Source organism: Cyprinodon variegatus, unplaced genomic scaffold (genome assembly GCF_000732505.1).
Source record: "Cyprinodon variegatus isolate N-32 unplaced genomic scaffold, C_variegatus-1.0 Scaffold1504, whole genome shotgun sequence".
NCBI classification, from domain to species: Eukaryota; Metazoa; Chordata; class Actinopteri; order Cyprinodontiformes; family Cyprinodontidae; genus Cyprinodon; species Cyprinodon variegatus.
In genome coordinates, this window is record NW_015151957.1 from 106,167 (window position 1) to 119,298 (window position 13,132).

General features: G+C 35.9%; 1 protein-coding gene across 1 annotated transcript; it reads right to left on the reverse strand.

Moving 5' to 3' along the window:
* On the reverse strand, positions 1-11,770 carry LOC107103687 (ankyrin-2-like). The gene is made up of 5 exons (XM_015403480.1): positions 11,282-11,770; positions 9,553-9,636; positions 9,155-9,301; positions 6,717-6,815; positions 1-308 (listed from the first exon to the last, which is right to left on the reverse strand). The coding sequence occupies exons 1-4, from the start codon at positions 11,498-11,500 to the stop codon at positions 6,744-6,746; spliced, it is 522 nt and encodes a 173-aa protein (XP_015258966.1). The 5' UTR covers positions 11,501-11,770; the 3' UTR covers positions 1-308; positions 6,717-6,743.
* Positions 11,771-13,132: the final 1,362 nt, after the last annotated feature.

Consider the following 13,132-nt stretch of genomic DNA (forward strand, 5'->3'; position numbering starts at 1 on the left):
TTTTTTTTTTTTTTTTTGCTTGTGTTTGATTTTGTTTTATATGAAATCATGCTTCTAGCCTAGTAGGATTTGTTCTTTTTTTTCTTATCCCCAGAGTTTCTTAAAAATAAAGAGGTAATAAAAACTACAAGAAGATCTTTATCCTTTTCTTCTGGAGCGTGCTGAAAGTCGGCATTGCCGCTGTCGTCGTGTAGGAGAGGGTTTCATTTGACGGGCTGTCCCTGTGTGGTCTTCTGCCTGACAGCTGCTGCTGGTCATGTGTCCATGTAGGATGGTTTGGGTGAAAGGGTTGAATCCTGTGGAGAACTCTGCGGACAAAAGGAAAATTACTGATACAGCATCGGCCTATGTGTGTTTTAAGACAATACGTGTGCATCTCAGTAAATTAGAGTATCAGCGAAAAGTGAATTTATCTCAGTAGTTCCGTTAAAAATTATTTAGCTGTTTTAATTTAGATGGTTATGGCTCAGAGCTATTGGTCAACTTATCAATTTTTAAGTAAATTTGAATTTTAAGTTTTCCAATTAAAGCTACAGTGTGTAATTTTCAGCGACATCTAGCGTCCAGACTGCAGACCGCAGCAACATGAACATCTCCCCCCCACCGCTTCTCCCCCCAACAGTACGGCGAGCGTTACGGGACAAAATGTCTTCCACCACGTCCACATCACCTACCTTCTCAAGTGATGAGGTTTGTTTACATAGATAATTTCAATGATAGTATTTCATTAGTCTGTGTAGGGTATAGATTTCATGTAGACTTAAGATAATAAATATACCCGTTATTTTTTCTACATCGTTGTGACATTTGGCTGTGAAGTTTGTTGGCTCTGCGCTGCCGTAGCGCAAAGATGTCTGCCTCCATGGCTGCGAGACCGGCTCCTATGTAATTATAAACAATGATTTCTAAGGCAACGCAAATATTAAGGTTAAGAGGCTGAGCTCGTAGATGATGATAAAATAACATAGTTATGTATAATATATTAAATTTCTGACTGTATATCCCTGTAATTATTACACACTGTAGCTTTAAAGATTTTTAATACCAAACTAGCATGTTGTTGGCCATAATATAGCCCACAGAATCATGGAGACTGGTTGACAAGCAGACGGTCACCGGCATGCTCTGCAAAGCACATAGACAGCCAAAAACTGGGTAAAAACAAAGCTGGCTGCTGACAGATTGGTGTTAAAATAAGACAAAGTTGAGTGGAAGGAAAGTGTCAGACACACAATAGGGATGGGTGATTGGGAATGAGAGCTGGAAGAGATCCAGGACATGGGCTACAACGTTTGGACTCTTTATTCCATAGTTTTTAGGAAGTCCAAAGTCAGAGTAGGAGTCTACGAGAAAAACTTTGAGCGTTTTATGTTTCCGTCTGCTGACAAGATTTAGGGAGATGATGTCAACCCAGTTTTATAACAACTGATCATTGTGCTTGATAGGGCCCTAAATCGGTCTAACCTAAACCCTACAGAGAATATATAATAACTGAACTTTGTTGATCTCACACTGGAGAAATTAACTCTGCATTTCACCCACCCCCTTGGGAAGCAGTGGGCTGCCATTGTGCGGCAACCAAGAAGCAGTGCAGGGGTTAAGGTTATTGCTCAGAGACGCAGAGTGGCAGTCTGTGGGAATCGAACCGGCTACTTGTAACCTGATTTTGAGTAACAGAACCATGAGGTTCTGTTAAAAATACGACTCCAGATCCAGGATCTAAAGGCTGCTGTTAAAGCACAAATAGTTATTCTCTATGATCCACATGTAACACTGACCTGATGCAGTAACCGATGCAATTAGATTGTGTCCAAGTATTGAGTGTATAAACTGAACAGTACACAGACATACTTTTCTGTAGGGTCTCATTTTATCGAAAAATCATTTTATTTTTCTTCTGAAAAATTCCAATTCCCAATTTAACAGAATATACACTTGAAATATATGACTGTGTGTGTAAGAAATGTGTATTACATATGCTTGACATATGGTTCTCATTATTTCATAATAAATTGGTGAAATAAATTTAACTTATGATATTCTAATTCATTGAGATGCATCCTTTTATTAGAGAACACATGCAGAAGGAACATTTCATAGCAAAAACAATGCTATGCAAGAGCTTTAAAACCTTTTAGCACGACTTTGATAAAATGCTCACTTTTAAGCTTCCCTTATATATTAACCACATTCTTTTCCTTAATCATATCCAACAGATAACACATTTAACAGAAACTGCATGGCAAAAGCAGGGGAACATGCTGGAATAAAGTACTTGAAACATCAGTAATCCCAGGATTGTTGTAGCTTTTAATTTAGAAAGAGAATGTCAGACTCACACAACCACACAGGCACACACCCAGACCCACTGTCTAGTGGATCAAATTCTCCAGGCAACTGCCTTGGCAGCTTTGTCCTTGAGAGTTGCCACTTTACAAGATCTGTCTTGGTTTTGCTGACAGCACACTGTGTCACACTTATCCCAGGGCACACAGGCAAAAACCACTGGTCAAGCACAACTTTAAAGATCTCTTTCCATCAAAGCTTTGGAATTATATTTGTATTCTTGTGCAATATAAAATGGTATAGAATCTGAATTATCATATCAGGAAAAAATGCTTTCAAAGTAACAAAAAAAGTGTTGTCATTCAAGTTTTTTTATTCACAAATATAAGTCCGTGCTATGATGTAAGGACAAAAAAGCCCAGAAGCAGTCATGGATATCAGTAGGTTTTTAAAACTTTAAGAAAACGACTTAAATATTACTATTAAATCATGACTAGTGCTGATGAAATGAATCAAAATTAGACCAAGAGCAAATATGACATTAATATTATTTTACAGTATTTATAGTTTAAGGATAGGATTTTTTTTTTTTTTATAATTTGGAGTTATCAGCAGTCAGTAGCTTACTACAGGAAATGCCGCTCTAAAAATATCCATCTTAGACAGAAAAATATAGTTTTTTTCACCTCAGTGTCAAATGGTCACCTATTTAGAGTAGTAAAAAGCAAAACATTTTAATTTTAGCAAGTCATCTTAAAAATTGTTTCGGAACTTTAATTACAAAGAATCATGTACACAAAATCCAAGTCTTTTTATGCAAAATTGCTTCAAGGTGATGAACATATTTCTTTTTTTGTGTGATTTTTCTTTGCCAGTGTGACAGCCGTCCAGACTAAATAAGCATGCTGGCTAGTCTCAGAAATAGCTGAGGGATTGTATTTAGGCATAGTGGTTTAGTGAACTAAGATTTTCCTCTTTAAAAAGTGCAGCTATTTATTGTTGCTATAATTTTATTGCTTAATCAAGTTTTTTGGACTTCTCTTTAGACCAGAAGTTCAAAGGTATATGCACACCCTGGTGTGCTATACTGGGGTTAGATCCCTTCCATCCTGCTACTAGCCTACCTCTAGACATGTAAGACTTTATTTACCATTGGGGTTCTTCATCAGTGTTGCCATTTATAGTGTTGGTACACTACCCTAAAGAACTATATTATTTACTGAATTTAGTCACATTAACCGTTTGTTAACATTACTTGCAAATAAGTAGCAGAAAAGCAGAAATCCGATAGAGAATAAATAGAAGTTGGAAGTAAGTAAAATGCCGTCCTAATGCTATATTTGTTTGTGAAATTGGACTATTATTAATTCAAACTTTGGTTTTAGTCATAGAAAGCAGCATACCAAACCCAAAGATAGTTTGCAGTGATGTCACAATGTAGCCATAGTGACACGTGCAAAAAAATATTGGAGAAAGCCACTATTAAGTAACATTAGGGTGATATAAGGTAATATCAGAGTTGAAACTTGAATATGACCAAGCAATAAGTAATTTAGTGTTGAGTCGTGTAACTCCTCCTATGCTATGTCATAAAAAAAAGATTGTTCTTATCTTCGTAGTTATTTTATATTCACCCAATTTATTATCATTATAGGCATAATATACCAATATATAACATCTTTTAACCTTAAATTACTTCAGTTTACACTAGCCTAAAAAGATAGTTTAATAGCTTTGTTAGTTTACAAAACATGTTCTGGTCAGAAACTACTTACAGTGTTGCCCAAAATGACGCTGCGTAGACTGCTACTGCATTGTGAGATGAGGTTAAGATACTGACTGCTTTTTAAAACTCCAATGAATCCCTCTCCATGCACACATATACATTTATATAAACATACTGTATATACACACTGCCTGGCCAAAGAAAGTCACCACATGGATTTAACGAAGCCTGTAGGTATGGGCCTATTGGATAATTACTATAATTATGATTATCTTTCAGCTGGCGACAAATTATTTATTCCCAGCTTATACAATGAGTAGCTTCTCATTTCTTAAAAAAAGAAGAAGCATATTGAAAAGTAGAGATTGACAAATACAGTTTTAAAACAGATCATTTTGACATGAGCCTAATCAATCACCAATATGGGCTACGTTATATTTTGGAGGATTTTTGGAGGTGGTATTGTGTTTTTCTTATTCCATTTACATGATAGACATGACAAATTGATAATGGATGTTAAACAAGTATAAACTTGAAAAAAGAAGAAAATATATTTACAAATTAAACGAAACATTTAATTGATAAAATTTTAGAGCTAAATTGGGGACTTATGTTTATTTTAAAACTTTTTTATCCTGAAATGCATTTTAAACAGGAGAAAAAAAACTGCTAAGAAAAATTGTAAACTTAAAGGTAATATTTTAATAGCTTAATCCGGTCTGCTCCTGTTGACTGTGACTTCATCCTGGAATGAAATATCAGCTGTGCTGCTGCCATCAACATCTGTTTATGGATGGTGGAGCTCGGCCTGTTTTTCAGTGTAGTCTTGTTTCTTACTCTGACTAACTGTATGTTCTCTCTTTCATCCTCTGACAGCTTCCTTGGAGCTCATCTGCCTGACGTGTCTGTCCTGCACGGGGCTAGCTATCCTTTCTTTTTGTATAACTGCTTCTGTCTCAGTGAGCCGCAGTTGGCCTCAGCAGATGGCCTGCTCGGTGTGAAGGATCACTGAAGTGTTAACGAAAAAATGCAAGCTGCATGCTCATCCAGGAGGAGCATGTCTTGCAAGTCAATGACTCAATGCAATCAACTGGTTTTCCTTGACAGGAACATTTAACCAATCAGACTGTACTGTCTCTGTAAATTGCCTCGAGATGACAAGTGCTGTTAATTATAGCTATATGAATAGTCCAATGCATTATTAAAAACTGGAAGGATAGTAAGAATCCATCATCTTTGAAGGAAAGAATGTGGTTAAAACAAATTCTTGTATAATTATGATCAGTCACGGCTTAACAATTGACCAAATTACACAGAGTATATTTAATAGTGAAAGTAAAGCATTTCCACATGCACAGTGCAAAGCAAATTTAAAGAAGGGATCGGGACTAAAAAGCCATGTAATCATAACACACACACTTAGCAGTATATACGTTTAAAATATACATGAGTTTGTGGAATAAATGGCAGATCTGACTAAGAATGTGTCATGTAAACATGCCAAGCAGAATATTATGATATGATTGGGCAGGATTTACAATGAAATTATAATCTGACCAAGAGGGTTGGTTTATGCCAAATGATTATCTGATTAGCATGTATGTAAACGCTAGTCTGGATCAAATTATTCTCAATGAGCCAAGCTGAGTGCACGTTTGCACCCCACACCAAGGTGGCATATTTGGGCTTGGAGAAGGTAGAAAATAGTTACAAAGTTCCAACAGAAATATTTGCATGACACAATTTTAACCCAATCGACTGTTTTATTTTGATTTCTTATGTCCATTGTAATGCTATACTGGTATAAAATCTGATAATTCTTTATGAGTACCTTTTAACTATACAGGATAGTTAATGAGCTTTGGGCGGCTCTGCATAACCCAAAACATATAAAGGTGTCTACTTTATCATATGTCACGCTTAGTACATGTCACAAAATAATTATTATTTTTAAGTTCCTGAGATGGGATGGGGCCTATACATCCTGTCCCAAAGAGGATTTTAGGCACCTGCATTATTCCTAGCTGCAGCAATGGACAGCAAGAGGTCCCAATGATAAATGCATTGATGTTAGGAATCCTCCTGCTTCCTGGTCTTAGCTCCTTCCAATTGCCAGGACTATTCAGATGGTGACTGTGGAAGCACTTGTGCTTTGGCTTAGGTCCTTATCCATTTGAGCTATCTGGATTGAGCCCCTTTTCCAGCATAACTAGTGTATCAGGGTAAGGTGAGAGGCAGGTGAAGCGATGCACACATCTAAATTTGTGTCTACTGTGCAATCTTATATGGACACATGTCCAGCTTCAAAGCAAGATGTTGATGTAAAAATATTAATACTAATAAATATTATTACATTTAAAGAAGTCAACTGAAGCAAAGCCACAGAGAATATGCCCTGTAATAAAAGCTAAGGTAGTCCTGTCAAATATTTAGACTGTGTGACCTTTTCTTGGTTAACCAGGCAGTGTTTATATATATAGATATATACAGACAGAGAGAGAGAAAGAAAGAATGAAGGAGCTTTCTTTAGGCGCTGTCTACAGTGTGTATTTGTTGAGTAAATATGTCACATTACTGTGCCAGTATCAGGTTATATATCATTAGTGTTTAATCAAAGGTAAATTTGGATGCATTTAATCCAGAGAGACCAGATTAAACGTGTTCAGCCACAGGTCAGACGAGGCACTGTGGGTCTGTCCCATACCTGGAGGGACGCAGCACTCTGTCTGCCTCACTGTTTAACCCTCCGCAGACTGGCACATTTCACTATTTGAGCACCTTTCTTCACATCCACAGAATCGGTCTACGTTGTGGGGAGAGGGAAAGGGGGTTTACACCAGAAGAGGTCAATGGGTTGAGGACAGGTGTTGAGGAAAGAAGGGGAAAAGATGAGAGTGAGAGATTATTAAGAAGAAATAGAAAAAGAAGAGGGAAAACAGGGACATAATAATTTAGGAACAAAATGTTTACAATAGAAATGAGCTGATAAACAGTAGAGACAACAGGAAGGAGAAACATAACGAGATGGGAACAAAATAAACAGATAATAAGAAAGGAAATATGTAAAAAAGCAAATAATTTATAAACAGTCAAGCCAGGATGGACATCAGGAAAAATCAAAGATGGATAAAATACTGCATCTGTGGTTTAGAGTAAATTAAGAAGTTTGAAACAGACAGATAAAGCCCCAAATGGTTAACAGATTAGTATTTTCTGAAACTTTAAATCATCAAAGGAATTGTATTTTTTAAACACATATATATTTTGGTTGAATTCTTCATTACCTTTCTTTTTTTTTTTTTTGGATATTAACCACAAACGTCAACCTATGTTATTGGGATTTGATTTAATAGCACAAAACAAAGCAGGGAAATGGATAAATATTTTAATCTATCTTTAAAAAAAGGAACAATCGTTATGCCTTTTTATTCAGCCAATAGTTTGTAAAGTGAGCATTTACCACATTTTAGCTGCAGGTCTTTTAGTGTTTTTGGTGTGTTTGCTGTTTTGGGACAGCTTTGAACAAACAGAGGTGACTTTGAACAAGACATTCACCATCCTCCCCTCCATTATTAGAATTTAATATTGCATTTTGATCAGGTTTTCAAGTTCTACTTTAATTTTAATCCTATTTATAACGTTAATGCAGTAAATACTAGATCTAAAGCTACTCAGCTGGTGCAGAAATTCTATTCAGTTTTACTTTGTATTATCTGTCTATTTTCAAATTTAGAACAAATCTACACCAAGCAGTATTTCTTTAAGATTAAAATTGAGCTATTTTCCGCCCATATACCATTTTTTTAAATAAAGTTTTTAAGTTTGTATCATTTAAGGCAAATCATTTACCTTTTATACTTTAATGCAATGCAGAACCTATGCTTGCTTATGAGTTCAATCAGTCCATCTATAGCGTTGTTTAGACAGACATTTTTACTCAGTAAAGAATGGGAGTGTAAAAATGTTGCCCATTAATTTTTGAAATACAAAAAAGTATACCCAGTCAATCAGCATGTAGAGCTTCAGTGAAGATAATTTTTAAAGGGCTGCCTCAGATGCTCAAAAAGACATATATGTGAACTTTGACTGGACCATTTTAACATGATACACATGCTTTGATTGAAACCATTCCATTGTTCCCCTTGTTCTGCCATGAATATACCTTTTAAAAAAAAATAAGGGCTGCATTTGTTTATAGAAATTACACACCTGTACAAACTATACTATATTTATTAATTAGGTGACTCCTAAAGGTAGTTGGTTGGACTTTAATTTATTTAGGGGTATTAGAGTAAAGAGGCTTGAATACAGATGCAAGCCAAACTTTTCACATTTGTATAAAAAAGGTAAAAGCTATGTTTTAATTACCTTCTTTTCCCCAATCATGCACTAGTGTCTATCACTTGCAAAATCCGATAATATATTTGAAGTTTGTGGTTACAATGTGAAAAAGATTTAAAAAGTTACAGGGTTATCAACATTTTTGCAAGTAGACCTAAGCACTCTGTACCACATGCATTTTAAAACCATTCAATGACTAAATAATATGTGGTTCAGAGCTAGCTTAAGGGATCAAGACACAGTGAGAGTTGAAGTACCAAGCTTTAATAAAAGCAGGAACACAGAAGAATCACTCATTTGGAGAGGAGAGAAAGAAGTGCAGCTTTAACAACTGCAAAGGATCATGATGGCCATCGCATTCATTACTTTGTTGTAAACAATCAAAGTGTAGGAATGGCTTATTAATGACAGAAATTAATAAAATCGGATTGAATTATTGGTTATTTGCATTTCATCCAAAGCAATCAGAAAAAAAGATTAATACATTTTTTCCATAGATGCTAAATAAAGAACATGAGAAAACATTCAGATTGAAATAGTTATAACATAGTCAGCAAGAAAGCCTCTTTCCAAACACACATTTATATTTCCTTTAGTAATTTAAAACATAAATTCAGGTTTACTGCTTTCATCCAAGAATAGGCAATCTCGACGCCTTTGCATTGATTTATACAATCAGATCCTCATATGGTGTACTGCTGTATCATCTGATGTAATTTAGCGAAACTTAGCTTTGCCACCTCCCGTCTCTAGTTAAAACCTGGAGAGAGGCATACAGTTGCCTGCAGATCAGAAGCCCACCTTGCTGCTGTCCCGGCCCAGGATGGCGTAGCTCAGGTACTGCTCAGCATCGCCCTCCAACTCGTTGGTATCCAGCAGGGAACCCTCCACCTCCAGAACCCCTTCCTCTCCCAAACCTTTCCCTCTGCGTACCACTTTCCGTACAATCTATCCCGTATTTCAGACGGTGGCGTACAGGAGGTGGGAAGACAGACGAGGGTGAGTGGATAATAAAGTAACAGAAGAAAAAGAAATGTTGATGAAAAAAAATATTTTTTTTAGATATCCAACATGAAATGGATGAGGAACTTTGACGAACAACAATTGGTTAAATAATCATTATGTAGGGAGATGCTGAATGAACACATAACCGTGAATGAACCTGACTTCCTGCTATGAAATATGTTGAAAATGCTGACCTTCTTTGTGATGATGTTTCCGTGTTCATCTGTGAACTGTTCTTCACTTACTTGGCCCCCAGGAAGGTCTTCAACCTCATCCCCCTGCGAACAAGACAACATTTGCATTCAGCGTTTCTCAAATAATATTAAAACCTTTATTTAACCAGGAAAGTCCGAACTGAGATAAACAATCTCTTTTTAAAGGGAGACCTGGCAAAACAATAAAAAAATAAAAGTGGCACATTTTTCTAAACTGCAGGCATGATCAATAAAAACGTGTTTTAAATAGAGTGGCATATTAGATATTATTTCACAGATCAGATCAGTCAAACATTCTCACTTTGAGGTTCAATACTTTTATATCATTAAATAAGTTCTACTTATCTTCCTTGAAGAGTGAGCAAGAATCATCCACCTGATCCGTATATATCTATATATTGCATATTCTCACGTTGATGTGATTTGAGGTGGAGTACCTGTGGTATCATTCCTTAGCACCTAGTGTTTTTAAATATAAAATCCTCTGAATTTAAAGCATCTTCTATAGCGACTCTTTGAACTTTTTGTTTATGAAATCTTTTGGAGGGGAAAGGAAAGGAATGAATCATATTGATGCCAAATCAGTAGCTCCCTGAAGAAAGTTGACTGCAACCTCAAACAATCGATATTAGGGAATGGGATATGTTTATTTTTAATGGCACTGTATTTATACGCCCCTATGTGGGTCAGTGTTAGTTTATATGCCTATATTCTCTGCACAGATGGGCTTTATTTAGGGAAGAGGCTGGTTGACGGGCTGAGACTTAAAACTGTGACAGCAGCATAGAGAACAAAGACCTGTGAACATTTCTACCTTCTTTTGAATGTAAGAAAAAATATATAATTTTTTTCAATACATCATTATTTTCAATGCAGGGCTTTGTATTTACTTCTCCATCAGTTGGAAACAATTTGCTGAAAAGATCAGCAAGATCAGCATGAATAAAATGTTATACTTAAAATCATAAACTTATGACATGGATGAAAATACTCGTACTGTACATCCTTTGATATGATGCATTCCCACACTCAGCTATTAATAAATATATTCCACTGAAATTATAAAGCTGGACCACTGTGAGCTAGAATAACATAATTTTTTAAGAGTTATAGAGACTTATTAGATTATCAAGCAAAAACTCCAAATACTCAACTTTTAAAGAGCCAAGGCTCAGAAGTGATACATCCGGTAAAATTTATCTTTACAACAGCAGAGAATAATACTGAACTCTGAGATATTTTTCATTGTTTCTGCTCATTTCTCAAGTTCATTGCAGTAACAGAAGTAAATAACATTGAGCAAAATCCTTTTTATCCACTAAATCCTGTCACCACAGGCTGTGATCTTGTCCTGACTATATCAGGTCACCCAGTTATTGACAATATTAGGCCCAGAAAAACACATTGGGCTTTTATTCCTTTTGTGTCCTGTTCAGTTTAATATAAAACACTGAAAGTAATGGCTGAGTGTCCAAGTTAATCAATCCTAAAAAAACAACTTTTAAACACATTTGACACTGATAGATGTTTGTGTGCTACAGGTACACTTTCTTAAATTTGAAAGTGTTAGTGTTTTTAAATGATTTTGCTGTTAGGACTATAAGGAAATCATCTAAACTTCTAAAAGACATAATCTGCTGTTTCCTAAAAAAATGAATAAAGAATGTCTTAAAGTTTTTGTCCGCCTTTCTTTTTCCCCTTTTTGTACCTTAAGGATGACTCTGCGACGGACCACCCTTGTGGTCACGTTCTCCTCCTCGTCAGCGACCCCTTCGACCTCACCGAGCTCATGATCCAGCTGAGCATGTATGTAACTGAGCACAGAACGTACGGAGCCGCTGGCAATGTGGAGGACATTCTGGCAGCTGATCACCAGGAAAGCCAGCAGCACGAAGCTGAAGAGGAGCTCAGTCACCAGAGCCCACATCACACCAGTTAATGACTAATATACCAACACAACTTGCACAAAACAGCCTTAGCCCGTCAGCTGTTTCCTAAACGATCCCCCTAGCTGAGAAAGACGGCAACAGCTGCAGCTCTCTTTCCTTTTGACGTTGGTTCAGCAAAACTAATGTTTCAGATCATTTTTGTCCTCCAACAGCTGGGGCAGTGGGCTCCCCTGACCACATCTCTTTCCTCACCTTCCTTCTTGCAGTTTACTAGAGCCGAGTCAAAGATCCAACCTACAGCTACCCTGAGAAGCTTCTATTCACACCTCTCTGACTTTCAGCCCATGTGATCTGTGGACTTAAAATACCTCCTCCAACTCCTTTACAGCTCCTATGCAGTAGCAATAGACCAGTCATTGTAACTTTCTCTTACTTTCCTCTTGTTTCTTTAGAGTTTAAACAGCCAAAGAGATAAAACAACAACATTTACATATAATGCAGGAAGCATTTTAACCAAAATAGTGTTTTTCAATGATGTTCAGCAACAGATGGTGTAAACTGTATATAACATAGTAAACCCAGCTTGATATTTGTTCTCTTACAGTAATATGGCTAAGATTGATTGTACATAGCAAATCTGTCTGTCATTTGTGTAAAGTTTACACATGGGAATGACCGACAGGGGCTGATGTAACATGAACGGGAGAAGGAGAATGCTTTCTAAATTTGGCCTTTGCCACTGTTAGTGGCCATCTTGGGGTTTGCTGTCTATGTGTGTTTGTGTAAGGGTACGTATGTTGTATTTGTAGGGTCCAGAACTGATAAAGGATAGAGCAATGTGAATTTTAAGAGTACCAAAGAAAGATTAAAGATATATATATATATATATATATATATATATATATATATATATATATATATATATATATATATATATCTCCAGTGCTGTTTTATTCAAATCTGTAAAAAAATGTATTTTAGAGTGTTTTTTTAGTGACATCATCAGTGCAAAAAGTCCAGGATGCTATTAGTTACAATGATTGACCCTTTAAAGCCCGATCCAAGAATAAAATAAAACAGAAAATTACTTTTTTTTTGGTTTGAAGTCCTTATTTGGCCTTTTAACAAAATATGTAAAAAGAAAAAACAGAAATAAATTTTTGATAATAATTTATTACTATGCGATAAGTCAAGATTATTTTTTGTGTAGTCTTCTGCCCTCTGTTATCACATATGTCTGATTGTGTACAATAGTATTTTGAGCAAAGCTTTTACCATTAAATATGCAAAAGGTGTCAGACGCAAAACATTTCAGAAACCGTATGTATCAAATACGATACATTTGGCATTACAGGATTAAAAGTGGTATGGATATATCGATTTGGAAAATATTCAGATAAAAGCTACAGACCAAAATGTAATGTAAAAAAATGGAGAAGAAGAAGTGTGATAAAAAGGCAACATATTATTTGGGTTTAAGGAGGCATATTAGAACCAAGAAGGTAGATCTTCCATCCAACCTAACTTATTCTGTTAACTGCATCTTCTTATTAACCTGAGAATACACATCAAAGGAAATTATTTGAAGAATGAAAAACCCTACTCTTTTTAATTGCTAAATCAGAGGGAAAGTAGAAAATGTATGTTTTGCTTTTCATACGAGTAAATCT